The sequence below is a fragment of the Acomys minous genome, assembly GCF_964271855.1.
Source record: "Acomys minous genome assembly, chromosome: 4".
Classification (NCBI taxonomy): domain Eukaryota; kingdom Metazoa; phylum Chordata; class Mammalia; order Rodentia; family Muridae; genus Acomys; species Acomys minous.
In genome coordinates this window covers 3,121,659-3,138,379 of record NC_140486.1, presented here as the reverse complement: position 1 = coordinate 3,138,379, position 16,721 = coordinate 3,121,659, and the positions used below count along the sequence as shown (strand labels likewise).

At 44.0% G+C, this 16,721-nt stretch overlaps 1 protein-coding gene across 2 annotated transcripts in view; it reads left to right on the top strand.

Moving 5' to 3' along the window:
* Positions 1-7,893: 7,893 nt before the first annotated feature.
* NETO1 (neuropilin and tolloid like 1) overlaps positions 7,894-16,721 on the top strand; it is a 120,570-nt gene continuing 111,742 nt past the window's right edge. The window contains exons 1-3 of one of the 2 annotated variants that reach the window (XM_084778028.1): positions 7,894-8,305; positions 10,255-10,308; positions 10,776-10,913. In XM_084778028.1, the coding sequence (XP_084634154.1) occupies positions 8,278-8,305; positions 10,255-10,308; positions 10,776-10,913 (220 nt within the window). In that variant the 5' untranslated portion in view covers positions 7,894-8,277. The remainder of the gene's footprint in view (positions 8,306-10,254; positions 10,309-10,775; positions 10,914-16,721) is intronic. The other variant, XM_084778027.1, reaches the window with a different exon arrangement.

Here is a 16,721-nt window from a genome sequence, read left to right as displayed (position 1 = left end):
GAGGAAAGATAAGAGGTCACCAAGGAGAGACTTGATACCGTATGAGCATATTCAGGGGGAGGAGGTCCCCCTCAGACACAGACTTAGGGGAGGGGAGGGGAGTAGGGGGGAAGTGGGAGGAAGGGAGGAGTGGGAGGATACATGGGATGGGCTAACAACTGAGATGTAATATGTATAAATTAATAAAAATGTATTTAAAAAAAAAAAGAGTGTTGATTAGTTGTGTGATAACCAGCAGGGTCAAGAGAGAAACTAAGAGAAACAAACACTGTCATAAAAACAATAAAAACACCAGATAAATTTTTTTCTAATCAAAATATGTTTCTTGAGCTCATTTCACCTTACAATTCTTATTTTTCTACAAGCAAGTTTTGGCTTTTTAACATTTTGCTTATCCACATAACAACAATCAATCAATATGTTCTAAGAGGTCATGGTCAGTAAATGTATAATCTAATTAGTTTAATTGTTTCAACTAGGAATAAATTATGTGTTTAGCCATGAAATAATAATCAGATATTTTATTTATCAGTTTTAAGTAATGCTCTGAGTCAATAATTACATTTTGACAGAATATGTAGACCTATCTTCATTTTAACACATACCCCGTATATCTTTTGCTTCTAAGTGTTTTTCAAATCTGTTATTAAGCCAGTCTTGGAAGTGTGTGTTTTTCTGCTGAGGTGACAGTGGAGATTACCTGAGATGTAGTGGCACAAAGAAAGCCCCAGACAGAGTTGCAATACATTCCTAGATTCATTGGTATTCTTTTCATTTATATTGATTCCAAGAAGGTAAGATTCTATTTACTCTGTGTTTCTTATTCATTTTAATATTTTATTTATTCTACCATAATTTCATACGTTCAGGCAATGGGTGTTGGTCATGTCTGCCCCTTACTTCTCAGCTTTAACTCACCCAGAAAAATAATCTCATCTCCCTTCCAACTTCAAATCCTCCTTTTAAAATTATTTATCTTTAAAAAATTAATCCTACTGGGATGCTAGGTAAAAGAAATTTAGGAGATGGGAAAATAGAAGGACCCAGAGGGTCCTAGAAACCTACAAGAAGAACATCATGACAGGTGGATCGGGGTGCAGGGGGGTGTCTGCTCAAACTATTGCACTAACCAAGGACAATACATGCAGTAAACATCAAACCCCTACTCTGATCTACCCAATGGACAGGACATTCTCCACAGTTTTGTGGAGAGCGGCGACTGACTCTGACATGAACTCTGCTGCCCCATATTTGACCACCTCCCCTTGGTGGTGAGGCCTGATGGCACTCAAAGAAAGAATAAGCAGGCTACCTAGATGAGACTTGATAGCCTCTGACCATATAGTGAGGGAGGAGGTCTCCCTTGGTCTTAGACCTAGGGGAGGGGAATAGGGTGAAAGCTGCAGGGCAAGGTAAAAGGGAGGATACAAGTGATGGGATAACAATTGAGTTGTAATCTGAATAAATTAATAAAATAAATAAATAAATAAATAAATAAATAAAACAAAAAAATTTAGTCTACTGAGTCCAGTGAGTGCTGCTCATATACTCTTTGTGTGGGGTCATCCACTGTATTGGATGGGTATTAGAAACCTACTCTCAAAGAAATGCTCAAAGAAAAAAGTAGTTTCTATGAAGCCAGGAATCATCAGCTGGTGGCAGTGTTCATTGGCAGGGGTGAGGCTTCAGGAGTCCCATCCTGTTCATTCCGGATTTTTTAACTGGTTCAGCATTTGCCGGCCTCTTGTAGGTAACCACTGCTGCTCCAAAGTCATCTTTACACTATCCGTGTCATGTCCAGACGGCTGCATTTCACAGCACACACACCTTCCAGCTTTTATATTAGTCCAGTCCCCCTTTTATGGAGATTTAGTTCTCCCTGGTCATGGGGAGAGAAGGTTGATACAGATGTCCCACCTGTAGGGAAGACTCACAGTTGCTTGTTCTCAGCATGGTGAGCAGTAGTGCGCTTCTGCACTTAACCACTGCCCACTGTAATAGACACAAAGGTGGCAGGAGGAGCCCAGATCTACAGACACAAACAGCAGCACTCAGAGGGCAGTTTGCCGACATGACCATTTAGGAAAGTAACACCAGTGGCTTCTCCCCTAGGGCCTATAACTTCGATGGGTTTGGACTGTCTTTATAGCAGCAGGTATTAAATCTCTCAGATGGAAAAGGCTTCACTCATGTCCAGTCAAAGGAGCAATTGGTGAACTCCATACAGTCTTGCCATTTTGTACCAGGGGCCTCATCTTGTTTGTCAGGTCAGTGCTGTAACAAGAAGGATTTAGTGTTAAGCAAGCCAATTGATGTCTCCTCTCCAACCTCACAGTACCTTCTAGAACCATGAAAACTAACCAGCAGGAAGAGTTTCCCAGTTGTTTCAAGCCTTATTTCTTATGTCTTAAAGTCAAAGGAGTGATGTGGTCATAAAAGTCTTGACAAGTAGCTCAGACGGATGGCAAATAGCGATGGCAGACATAGCATGTACACCTTCTGGGAGCTTCTTGGGCCTCGCTGACTGACAACTCACAGGCCAATGACTCATGCATGGAGCTGAGGCTTTCCTTTAATAATCCCTGACTCCTGGGAACAACACTTTTACAAGTGTGTGTGTGTGTGTGTGTGTGTGTGTGTGTGTGTGTGTGTATGCATATCTTTGTATATGTATATTTACCTAAGTAATATGTACATATAATTTAGTTGCAAACAAGTGAGTTTCATAAGGTTTTTATATATATTTAATTTTGGTTAACACAATCCAACTCCACTTTTCCTTCACGCCCCTTCCCTTATCCCTGATTACATAGTTTTTTGTTTGTTTGTTTGCATGTGTGTGTGTGTTTTTGTGTGTGTGTGTGTTTGGTTGTTGGTTTCCATCACTGGATATTGTCATCAGAGCCTCATGTATCCTAGCAAGCATTCTATCATTGAACTACATGCATAATTCTTGTTATTTTTGCTTTTGACATAACATCTCACTAAGTTGCTCAGCATCGTCTTGACCTCACTACATAGTCTAGACCTACTTCAGACTTGTGATTCTTTTGAACCGACCTCCAGAGTAGTTTGGTTTACAGTCTTACACTACAGTGCTGAAGTGATGCTACCCACATACTTAGTTTTTGGGGTGTGCATGTGTTCCAGAATGCATGACATTGCACACATGTGGCAGGCAATGAGCACAGTTATGTGAAGTGATGTTCTCCCTTCATCTTTGCAGGTTCCTTGGATTGAGCTAGGGTCTCTAGGCTTATGTAGAAAGCATCTTTACTGGAAGAGCAATCTTGCCTGTCCACCCCAATGGTTTTGTTTTGGGGGTTGCTTGTCTTAGTTAGGCTTATTATTGCTGAGGTGTGGAGGAAAGGGTTCACTTGGCTTATGACAGCACATTGTTGTTTGTCCCTGAAGAAAGTCAGCACAGGAACTCAACCGTGGCAGGAACCTGAAGGCAGGAATGAAGCAGAGTCCATGGAATAGTTCACTGAATGTGGAGCTCACTGGTAGACTATACTTGCTGCCCATCAAGCCCGTGTCTGCCAGCCGCCATGCTGAGGAAGCCACAAGGTTAGTTACTCTCCTAAGTCTGCCTTTGTTAGGTGGGTACTGGGGATCCACACTCAGATCCTCACAGTAAGACTGAGCCACAGTGTTAGAGCCCTAACTGGATATTACACCTCTCGGTATGTGTCTTAGGGGTTTCCAAAGAGACTACACTGAGAAGAACATACTCCAGGAATGTGAGTGGTAACATGCCATTGGTTGGTTTTTGAACTGAGTAAGAGGAGGTGACATGAGCTGACTATCAACGTTCACCTCTGTCTGTTTGCTACCCTTGCAGTTTGCTACCCTCCACTAAGATGAGCTGTAGCCTCTTCATGCAGTGAACCAGGCTGAGTCTCTTCTGGAAGAGACCTTCGCTGAGAGCGAGCAGCTTCATTCTAAGGGGCATTGTTTCGAACTTTGTAAAAGGGGGAAGGGGAAAGCAGGCTGAGCTCTAACAGTCATCCGTCTGCTTCCTGATGAGAGATGCAATGTGACCAGCTGCCCCTGGAGGATTTTATTCTTTCTCTGTGCGGCCACACACATGTGTCCTGATGCTGGCCTGTCAGGCGTTTAGTCACAGGGATGAGAACACGAACTGACATAACTACTGTTTAAACACTGATGAGTTAATGAGTAAGATAAACCGGCACATGCATAACTTGTCCAGACACCATTTTAGTTCTTGGAGCCTCACAACAAAAGGGCAACCCTCAGGTTGTTCCACTAAAGCAGAGGGGATTAGTGAGAGAGAGAGACAGTGGCTGTGCGTGTCTCTGTGGGTGGGGGTAGTAGATTGCATGCATACAGACAAATACTTCCATTTCAATATGAAGATGCCCAGCACTTGGTTGGGGTTTGGGAATAGTTCTTACCTGGTTATTGCTATGCTGGTGCATAGCCAGGAGGCAACAGATGACACATACTCGTGCCCAAAAAGCTCTAATTCCTTGCTATCCCCTGCACCATTCACTGTTTTATCTCTTATCATTTGGAATCATGGCAGTGTGGCTTAATGAACTCAAAAAATATATCAGTTTATCAGGCGTTCCCTTCAAAATAACCACACTATGTAAGTTGACAACACTTACTCATACACTTCTCTTAGAAAGGCTGAACTTTTACCCATAACTTTTAAAACTTTCTGTTTCAACAACAAAAACAACCATAACAAAAAACCCTATGGGCTCTTATTAGGGAGGCAGCATTGCTCAACAAGTGGACAGTGAAGGACTCTTGGAATGAGAGGCAGCTTATGAGGCAGGTGGTCTGTGGGAGAAGCCTGGGAGCATGTGCACGTGAGTCCAAAGGGAACAAGAAGGGGATCTTCAGGAAAAGGAAAGCCCTTGAAGCCTGGGAGGTTCAGTGGAGCAAACTAATAGCCTGGGCCTCTGTCTTGACTGGTCTCAGGGGAGAGCCGCTGGGTCCTGGGCCTATATTTAGGTGGTGATGGGGTAGGAAGTGCATACTCACTCCATCAGCACCTAAGCTAGAGCCAGTGCTAAGATGGCCAGCCTTCAGCACAGCCCACCAGTGCCTGACATGGTGAAAACCAGGCTGGCCACTATGAGGATCTGACTTAGAACAAAGGCATCTGCACAGGTTAGGCTCCACTCTCCCTCTTTTCTTCTGCCTCTCCCTCTCTTCCTGGGATTTCCTCTCTGAATTTCCTGTGATAGGCCTCTGCCTGTGTACTCTGAGGTGTGCCCCCACTTTCTGGTACAAGCACCAGCTGACTAGGAACACCTGTGTGGCCACTTGGCCAACTGGGCAAACAAAGTAGACAAACAGTAAACAAGAGGGTCCTTGGAGTTGGGAGTTCAGTGGGAAATCGAATCTTTTTTTCCTGTATCCCATTTGTAGTTGAAAGTTATTTAAAACTATTATTTTAAATGTTGCCATCCTTTTTGTGTGTGTGAAAAAGTTTGTCATTTTGTATTTAATAATGGCCACCTCCTCTTAAGAGGAATTCCATACACAGGTGTCATCTCAGGCCTCTGGCCATTTGTTAAGGAGCCCACTCTCTACTCTAAAGGTAACCCAGTTTCCAGGAAGATGATCTCACAGGGCTCTCTTTGTCTCAATTATCACTGTTGAAACATTTCTTTTACTTCTTCACAGGTGTGTGTGTGTGTGTGTGTGTGTGTGTGTGTGTGTGTGTGTGTAGGGGGGTGAGCGGGGTCTTTTTCCTCATTTTCCAGTCTCTAATCAGCTCTCCCTACTCCCGTTTCCAGCCCGGTGTTGTCACAAGAGTCACATAACGGTGACATGAGTTCCAAAAGACATTCTGCATGGGTGTGCAAAGTAGGTGTCTGCCAGAAATTCGCCAGCTAGCAGCATCCACGGCACAGCTTTCCCTTTTTCAAGCTCATAGCTCCTCTTACAGGCCTGGCTTCAAGAGAAATTGGTTTGCTGCTGAAGGAATTGTATTCTTTTCTCTAATTCATATTCTCCCCCACCTCTCTCTATCCCCCCCCCATGTTTGTTTGCTTTCTAATTCTGTCTCTAGCTCTTGCCTGCTTGGACACATCTGCTCGCCTAGTCTAAATGAGCCATTCAGTCATTTTACCCCACCTGAATATCCAAGGAACCAGAAGCTTGTATCGGGTGGTGGTGTTGATTCCCTCGGGACTAAAATCACTCAATATTCTGCACTCAAGCGTGCCACATCCCACCCTCTCCAGCTTCACTATGGGAACCTGCGTGTGGACATGATCACTATATACACTCTCACTCGGCAAGCACCCACACACCCACGTGGGTGTCTCCAGCCTCAGCAGCAGGTGCGCAGCGGTAGCCGGGGTTCTGGAGAGCTGGTCTGTCTATTTCAAGGCCTTCTTGTTTGTCTTCTCCGAGGCGAAGCCCTCATGCATCTTCATCTATTAGCTGCCTGACTCTCTGGTTCTTCCTATATTCCTTTCCTCACTAAGGCGATTCCCCAGCTGAGCGCAGTCTGAGCATTCTTAGGGCAGGCGCGCCTGCCTGAAGGGTCGCTCACTCCCTGGAGCTGCACTACGGAGGTGCAGCTTGCACCACTGTAGTAGCAGAAGCCTGGGAGCCAGTAGCCAATACGGGCGCTTTTGGGCAGGGGTGGGAGGGGGTACTGTACTGTGAGGGGAGGAGGTTCTCCCCTTTCCGCGGATTCTAGTCCCCCAACCTCTCGGAGCTGCGTCCTGTTTACTGTGATTTCGCATTCATCTGTTCATACTCTTACGAATTGGGGCTTCTTCCTGATGTTTTGCCGGCAACTCTTTTCTCCTATGAGCTTCACAGGCAGCGCGCTCATTTGTGTGTATACTGGGTTGGAGAGATCCGTGTTTGCTTTTTGATGGTGGTTTTTAGTATATTTCCGAGAAAGTACATTTCAAGGGACTGTGTCTTTGCAGGAGCGGCTTGGGGCGAATCTCCTCCAGTGATTAATCATAAAACTTTTACTGCTTTCCTTTTTCTTCCAGCTCCCGGGGCCTCCGCTTTTAGGCCAGCCAGCTAAAAGGTGAAGCCTTAACCCTCCCTCCCCCCCCCCAGAAGAGAGGGGGCTAGAAAGGGAACTGGAGACAGGGGCCATTTCTAACCTTTAAAAAGTGAAAAGCCAAACTCAAAAGAGGCATTTACTCCTGGTGGCCCCTCCCCCTTCCACGTCTTTCACCCTCTTCTGAGAAGCAGTAGGTAATTCGAGAAGCTCCTCTAGCCCCTACTACCTGAGCTGGCTGAGTGAAGGAGCCCAGCCTGGTCCTCACCCCCTCCCCATCCCCCAAGAACCAAGCTGCTGTGATGTCCTTGCTGTCGCCTCCGCCCCATTCCGCCCCGCAGCAGCCCAGGGGCCACTGGCTGTGCTCAGCTGCCCAGTCTCACCCAGGCTTCGGGCTTCTTGGAGGGTCAGGCAAACCAGAGCTATGACTAAGGCGCTCACTTGGTAACTCTGCCATATTCCTGATCTTTCCCTCCCTCCCTTCCCTTCCCTCTTTAACCACCCCCGTGTTCCCCTCCACCACCCTTGAGCCCTTCCCCGCCCCCCCCCCACCAGACGCCCACCCTTGGGCTCCTTTTCCTGCAAGATCGCAGAGGTGGCGCGCAGCCCGACGAGCCCATGACGGACCCCTGTCTCCTGCTTTCAATGCCTCAGCAGAAGACCCTCAAAGGCTGGAGAGAGGAGGGCTGCGGCTGGACATCCTCCCGGCAACGCTGCTCGGACCTGGTGCTCCTGGTGGATGAGACTGGCGACTGAGCAAGCCCCTGACGCTGCCTTCGCCGTCGCCCGCCCAGTTGTTGCCGTCGATCCGGACCGGCCCCCGCCCTGCCCTTACTGTTGCCCGGCCCAGGTCGGGTCCCGGCTTCGGGCGCCCCGGGGCTCGCCCTGCGCCTGCCGCCGCCCGCGCGCCTACTGCCCGCCGCGTCCTCCTGACAGCTGCGGCGGCGGCGATGATGCAGAGGAGGAGGGCGCTGCTGCCGGCGGTGCTCATGGTGGCGGTCGGCGCCCGGGTGTGATGCGAGCGTCATGGTGGAGATGCTGGCTTCGAGGCGGTGAGAGAGCAAAGGAGGGCGAGAGGCAGCCAAGGGCGGAAGACAGAACAGTTCCGATCGCTTTCTTTCCTCTCTCGCTTCCCCCTACTGTATTTTGCCCGTGGTTTGCATATTTAGCATCTCTGGACTTCATCCTCTCCCCACCACCGAAGTCTCCCCGTTTCTAAATGGAATTAGTGGAGATTGGAGCCTCTGGTGTAACGCACAGACATGATCTATGGACGCAGTTTGTTTCACAGTGAGTACCTCTCCAGCGTGCCAATCTGATCTCGGGGTGATGCCACCTCGCCTCCCAGACCCATGCTCCGGGAAAAGCCCTGCCAACCACTCCAGCCAGACCCCGCAGTCCGTTGGAGTCTGGGGCAGATGCAAACTTTCAGTACTGCAGCATCATACAGCCTGGCGGCGGGGGCGGCGCACAGAGTGGCGCTGGACCTCAGAGTTGGTCAGGGAAAACCATCTCTCCATAGCCAGGATCTCCGGGTGGTTCAGAGGAGCATGTAGTTAAAAAGCGGACACGTGCAGGAGATGCTGGGCCCCAGAGAGAACGCAGGTGGAAAGAGGGAGGCAGCAGGATTTATCCTTGCAGAGCAAGAAAGAATAGTCCTCCTTCGTGGGGTCCTGGGGTCCAAGGGCCGGCCTTTCATTCCCCAGGTAAGCTAGTGTACACCTGAACCCAGGGCCTTTAGGAAGAGTGTATGCCAGCCTCTGCTGTAATTCTGCCTCGGAGTGTGGTAATGCTTGGGCGTTAGACTGGAAGGAAGGACTGGAGGCAAACGGGATCAGAAGTCATTAAAGACGGTGGTTGGCAGAACCTGTGCCGCTCTCAGTTAAGGGATGTACTTAATCCAGGAGTTCAACACTGTATGATTTCATCAAAGCAGGGTAAGAGGGCCAAGTGTGCACGACAGTATGCCTTGAGCCTTTGGATGCCTCTGGTGGGGGAGGGAGTTGTAGAAAGAGAGCAAGTTAGTAGGAAAGATCTATCTACACACACACACACACACACACACACACACACACACACACACACACACGCAGGTGACCAATCTTAAGAGTAGGTGGATGACCTGGCCAAAGTATAAAGTACCACAATTTATAAGTCGTCGAAACTTAATGTCAAGATCCAGATTTTTTTTTTTTAATTATCTTTACGCGTTGATACTTAAGCGTCTGTGATGAAATGACTGAATTATTCCCCCACATCCTTTCCCTAAATTAGCTTTAGGTGGAAATACGCAAAGCAAGATATTTTATATAATTGTTCAAAATAAATAATTAAAATGAAACAGAAGAGATGTTAGTTATTACCAAGAAGAGATTAAAAAAAAACAAAACACTTTTCCCGTCTCAGGTTTTCTAGACATTTTTGAGAGAAGTAGGAAGAAGGAAACAGAAGTGTAGGTTGCTGTGGCATTGCAGATTTCTCGTTGTTACAGACCAGAGTCTCCGACCCTGAATTGACTCTGTGGATGCTTCTAGAAATCCCCTCTCTCAAAATTGTTGTGTGCTTTCCGGATGATAGTCAATTAAGAACCACAGTTTAAGTTAGAAATGGTGGATTTACAGTTGGAGATTGTCACACACGGAACTAGTTGGGATTTACTTAAATTTTTTTTTTTTAGCCAACCAACCAAACACTAAGCTAACACAAGCAAGCAGAACTCCCACCAATCCACTTTGACCTGTGTTCTCTTGCTTTCCCACCCCACCTGTCATAGGCTTGGAGTGACTGTGTGTGTCCTAAAATCCAAGCTTATTGGCCATGTGTTAGCACGGGTCATGGAGATTTGGCCCTTTGATTTTCTGTTTCTTCTACATGTGGCCCTTCTTTTCCTCCAAGGACGCCCACAAAGCTGTTAACAAAGGGTCCTTTACTGAGGAGAGATCTTGAAATCTCACTGCAGTCTGTGTAACATTTGCAGAGCCTCTGCAGCACTATCTAGAGCTTTGAGGAGTTTGTGAACAGTCCAGCTTCCACAGGAAGTGCTTTCCTGTTGGGAGTCCCAAGCTTTCCTTTGAACATTTTGAAGTAGTTTCCCGAAGTTCTGAGTCACGGTTGTAGGATTTGCGATGATAACATTATTCTATTTTGGTATCATGTTATCTGTAAGATGTCTTTCAGTTTTATAAGATTTGGTCCTTTCTGAGGTGGATTCTAAGTTTCCATATTCTTTTCTGTTTCAGTTATAGCAAGTGTAATCATCCTGTATTCTGCTGGAGCAACCAAGAAAGGAACAGGTGTGTTTCTTTGGAAAATTTCTAATGCAGATGTTTAATTATTTTGAATTTCCCATTTTACCATCCCCATTGTATTCCAGAACAGCTGAACATCTTATAGTATATATAATTGACTGGCTTTGACTAAAAGACCGTTTCAAAATTAATTTACTAATGGATATTAGGAGAGTATTCTCTCTACTTTTTTGTGTTATAAAATACTGGGTGATATTTCTCTTTCTTTCTTTCTTTTCTTTTTTTTTCTTTTTTTCTTTTCTTTTCTTTTCTATTTTTTTTTTTTTTTGGTTTGTTTGTTTTGAGACAGGGTTTTTCTGTGTAGCCTTGGCTGTCCTAGATTTGCTTTGTAGACAAGGCTGCCCTCAAGCTCACAGAGATCCACCTGCCTCTGCCTCCCAAGTGCTGGGACTAAAGGTGTGCGCCACCACACCTGGTGATATTTCCTTTTAAACATTTGTTGTGTTTTACAGAGAAACAAATCACTTCGGAAACACAGAAGTCAGTGCAGTGTGGAACTTGGACAAAGCACGCAGAGGGAGGTGTGTTTACCTCTCCCAACTATCCCAGCAAGTACCCCCCTGACAGAGAGTGTGTCTACATCATAGAAGGTAAGCATGGAGGGAATGCCAGAGCCAGGGAGACAAGCCGAAGCAGGGCTCCTTTCAGCACCATGAGAGCCCCGAGTGCGTGATGTGCTCGGAGACATTACAAAACTGATTCCAGAGATACCGAACACAGCTATCTCTCAATGAGCAAATAACCTTGAATCTAGAATCAGGCTTATTACTGAAATTATTAGAAATGGGTTATGAGCAAACATAAATCTGGTAAATGAAACAAGTCCAAAACAAACAAACAAAAACCTTCTTTTGCAGTACTCTAAAACAATAGAATCATTGTGTAGTTGACAGGCTATGCTGATTTATGACATTTTCAGAAACTGGTATTTTACTAGTTTAACAATAACTATAATAACTACTCTTTGTTAGTGTTTCCTTCAGTGTTAACAAGCAACCAATAACCATGTAAATATCTAAGGTGGATCTATAATCACGTCTTCTAAACACTCACTTGAATGTCATTTGGCTTCTTCTGTACTTGCAAATGACATAATCACATTTTCAAGTCAGTATGGGTTCTAACTTATGAAGATTTCATCTGTTTTCCAACCTGAAGGACAAATGTACTTAAAAAAAAAAAGATTCACCCTTCTGAATATTTTCCATTTCTTTTAACCTTGAGCTACCTCTTGATTATGTATAGAGAAAGCATTTAATATATGTGAACATGCCTCCCAGTGATAAAGCTAAATTTTAAGTGTTAGTTTCAAATAAGATAGAACTTACTATCATTCACACCATGCACACCTGCAGACTACGGTACGGTGTTGGGAAAACCGTAAAAATGGAGTGTGTACCCACACACGGGAGTCACAATCGCGTAGCTGTAAAAATCTCTGGTTTCTGTTTCTCTGATTTTTTTTTTATTCTCATTTTCATACATGCCAGGAACCTTCCTCTTCCTCTTGCATTGCTTAAAGTGCGGTTTTGTTTTTTTAAATCAAAGATAACATAAAGTACATCAACTTTGCTGTTTACAGGATAAAACAAATGAACTAAAACAGACATCAGTCAGTTTTGGCTTGTTAAAAAAATGAAAACATTGGGACCCATGGTTGAAGTCAGCTGTTATTTTCACCAAGTTTATGTTACCTATTTATTACTTATATGTACTAATATAACATGAACTTTTGAAGAACATACTAAATTTTGAAACATTTCCTCATAAGAAGGTATTTTAACTTTGTTAATTAGGAAATAAAGACAAAGAGAGGTCTTGTTGAGATTAAAAATATGTGTATTTGAAAGAGCAGTATTTAAAACTGCTAGATTATGAGAGAAGAACATCAGAGTGAGTTATCGCACCTAAAAGTTTAACTCGGAAGTGAAGTACTGCCTGCCAGCTGCACTAGCTTGTGCATTGCTTTGGTGCCAAGTGTTGTCAGCCTTGAGTGTGATGGTCTCATTTCATTTTTGTATTTAGGGCGAAAGCAAAATAAAGTGAGGAAAAGAGAAGAAATTCCTCTTTTGCTATGAGTGTTTGAACTCTTGAAAGAGGACTCCACTCATTCAAGTCAAATGATGCTGTAGCCACTTGTTTATGAATTTGCAGTCAGGCGGTGAACACAGCTTTCAAAACACTAGAATTATGGTACTGTCATATGGCCTGGGGAGTCTGAGCAACTCAGGGCCTTCAAAGTTTATGCAGGATGGCTGACCTGAGAGGATGAAGGCAGAACTGTGATGCTGTCCTTTGTTTTTTACGGGCACATCGGTGGTAGTGCTCTTTTCTGTAGACCGCCATGGGCAGAGAAGTGGGACCTAGGACTCCTACCAAGGCAAAGAGAGGAAAAGGTAGGAGAGAGAGATGGTCTTAAAAAGAAGATCTGTATTTTAGGGGCCAAACCTTTTGAAATTCATACAGTAATTGTAGACAATGTAGTACCACTGAGAATTCACAGAACTAATGAGAAAATAAGTGAAGGAAAAGGATACCAACCAAGGAGGCACTAAACACCGCCCACTAAAAGGGACTGGATCTATTGGCAAGGGTGACAGAGCAAACCGGGAAAGCGAGATGTGTTTAGGAGCTTGAATGCAAATGATTGGGTGGGAGCTGAGAGATCAGAGTTTGAAGGATACTACAGTGCTCAATCTTGCCATTTATAAGTGTGTCTCCTGGAGAGAAGAGGTACGTGGACTTTCAGTTCTATGCTTATTCTTCATCTTTATAGAATAAAAATACAGAGATTGCTTGTGAGGGTTTCATGTGAATAAAAAAATCCGAACAAGGTATTTAGAACATTAATATTTCAACTCACCACCAATATAGATGTCTGGGGCTTTGCCTAGAAGGCCTGTTTCCTTGGGCATAGAGGTTCAGGCATCATCTGATTTCAAAATCATCCCATTGGGTTTTAACAACACCCAATGCCCTGATATCACGTGAATAAAGAGAGGCTGGGGATGTGTTTCCGGAACATAGCCTATTGGGATGGGAGGAATAGGGAGACGTCTCTCCAGATTATGTCTCAGAGGGAGCCTCAGACAAGCAGGGGAATCGCGTAGGGAAGTCACGGAGTCGATGTAGATGAGATTTAATAACCAGTCGGTTTCCAAGTGACAGTTGTTACAAGGAAAAACGAGGCAAACAGGCATATGTGTTTATTATATGAAGCACTAAGAGTCTGCTTATGACTTTAGGATGAGTACTGTGGTTAACAAGAGTGGGAGGGAGGCACCTCCCAGTCACGGGAAGATTGAGGGAAGACAATACTTGAAGATGCAGGATCCAGGGGTCACAGTAAACACATTTTCAATGAGGACAATTACACATACCTATAGCTAGAGGGAATTGTTTAATCAGTAGAAAATAGGTAAATTAGAAATCGGAGGGAAGGAGAGCATTATTATCTTTTTGATTGTTGACACAATGTAGAATGCCTGTGAAGGTAGTCTCATTGCCCGAGGTTTGAGTAGGTGAGCAGTTTGTGGATATACCTATGAGGGTATATCTTACCAAGGTGAGAAAATTCGTCCTGCAGGTGAAGGGCACTGGCTCTTGACTGTAAAAGGGAAGAGCCAGTCCCTACTTTTATTGCTCTCTGCTCCCTGGGCAATCATGTGACTGAGTATCTGCTGCCTTCATGTTCTCTCTCAGTGAGGGATATAGCTTGGAACTGTGAGTTAAATAAACATTTTCTCATCCTGGTTGCTTTTGGTGAGGTATTTTATAACAGCAACAAGTAACAATGCTAAGAGGCCCAAGTGCTTAAGGTAAGATAAAGTGTAAACAAACAAACAAAGCAAAGCAAAAGCCATGTACATTCTCAGGTGTGGAAAACAAGATGCTTTCATGGGTTTCAGATGGTATTAGCATTCCTTCAGATGAGGAGAGACCAATACGTGTGCACCAAGTGAGTGTGCACTGACCCTTCATCCCAAGAGTCTCAGAGAGATGGATGGAAGTCTAAAGCAACTTCACTGGCTAGGGAAAACAGAAAGAAGGAGGATGTTACTCTAACAAGTTGAAGACAGGGAAAAAGCAAGTTTATAGAGCTGGACCCTGAGAGATTCAGCTTGTCCACACTGTAATCACACATTTGTATGTCTACGATAACAACTCTGGGTAGCACATTTACTTTTCAGCAAGTTAGTTGGTGTTTCCTAAAATTTTAGCTCAGGAGATTTTTATGTGTAGGCAATTTCAGCATGCTGAGTGAAAGGAAAGTTAATTATCCATGTATAACAGAATTCTCCAGAAGGTGCATGAGGATATGCTGCTAGAAAAGACTTGAGTCATATGTTTCTCTTTGTTGCATAGAGTGCAAGTCAGAAGAAGAATGAAGATAAAAATAAATATGTTTTCTTCACACTTGATGGCTATTTCCTGGTAGAGGACACAGGTGGTTATAGTTGATAGGTGATGACACTTTGGATGCTAAGTAAATTAGCACAAGACAGTGCTCTTGGTCTCCTTTCCCTTAGCCTAAGATTTCTCATATGCTGCAGTAGTTTATTTTCTATTAAAATCCTCTTCATGCTTATCAAAGGGCAGATGTATGTCCAGGCTCATAGCATAAAGTAATAATGAACTCAACAAGACACTTAGTGGTATGTGTATAAACAGATCCCATTTCTTTAAAAAACTTGTCTTTATATTTGTAGAGGCATATGCTGTATAAAAACATGATTTCTCAGATAGTTTTAAAAGATGTTTTTCAATTTGAAAGTTTTAAACATTTAACAAAAATTCTTTCAACTCTCTCATACTTCCTCTGGCTGTTGGCCTTTGTCATGTGTACTAATGTCAGATAAAATGTGGCCTGAGTTATAAATGTTTTCCCTCAGTGGATAATGAGTTGGCAGTGTTTTTACAGATTAAACCTATTTTGGAGAATAATCTTTAAACTTATGCTGACCTCTTTGCTATTGATTTTCAATTTTAGACTTGAAGAGCAGTGAGTTTATATTTTATTACAAAAGTCTCCAATTTCTAAGTTATAAAATATCTCAATTCTAGATAAATCATTGGCATCCATGCCTGCACAAATTTAATGGTTAGGTCAGAGATTGTGATGATCAATACACATTTAAGGAACAGAAGAGTGTGGACACCAGGCATTCAGAATGGCTGCTGGCCACATAGGAAGCAGTATTTGCTGTGACCAAATTTTTGGAAGGGTTAGTCCATGCAGAAGCCCTGGTAAAAAGGAAGCTCTTCACGGAGGCTTCAAGCAAACAGTGGTTTCTGGCCTGGATATATGTGCACTGATATTTCTACTAATGTTATGCCATTATAGCTGGGTATAACAGGAATTGCAGTTATTACTGTTTTGGTCGTAAAAAGGAATGGTGTGAAGGAATATTAAATATGTATTAGTGTGGTGATTTATAAGGTTACCAGGCCATCACATGCCTCTATATTTCAGAGAGCTGCAGAAATATTTATAAAAGTAAACTATTTTTAACTTACTCAAATTAATTTTAAAAAAATAATTGATGACATATACTGTGCTTAGGTAACAAGGAACTTGCTTTGATGAACAGTCTGAGAGAGGAATTTTGCTAAACAAGATTGTCTTAGAAAATTGGATATGTATCTTAGTGGTAGAACATTTTTTTATTATGTGACAGGCACTGGTTTCAATCACCTGCACAGAAAACAGAAATGAACAAAAGTAAACAATAGAAATTAAAGGAAATGCTCCTTTGATGAGGAGAGGTTAAATTGTGGGAGTGCAGACACTGGGAGGAGGGAGCAAATGCAGAGCAGCTGGAGAGGACCTTGCCTTAGGCAACAAGATGTGGTCCAAGTGTTTCACCTGCTGGTTCAGGAACGGTGAGAGCGTGGAAGTCCGGTGTTCTCAAGGCCTCTAGCTGGCAAGTGCGCTGGTCTGCAGCTCAGTACATGAGAATGCCACTGAGGTTCAAGTTGAGAATGATGAGGTTTGCATTTTATTTCCGGGACCATTATTCTTAATATCTTAGAGCTAATCAGAAAACCTAGCTGCAACTACTTCAGTGGTTGTGTGACCGTCATGGGGATAATTCTCAGGTGGCTTCTGGCTATAAACCTGAACACTACAGATCGTAAGAAAAGCGAGAGCCACACCGCTACATCTTCTAGCGTGAATTAAGAGCATTGCTAACGGGGGCTTTGTGCCATGGCGGTCATTTCGCCTCACGGTAGCGTTTTGTGCAACGTCATCAGTTTTAAAGGCCAGCCTTGCGGTGTTCTTCAGTGAACGTGTCCCTGTAGTACCAAGCCTGTCCTCCCAGCGCATCTCCACATAATTCTTCTGCAGGGTTGTGCTGAACACTATACAAACAGGATCTGATACAAAGTCAGCAAAT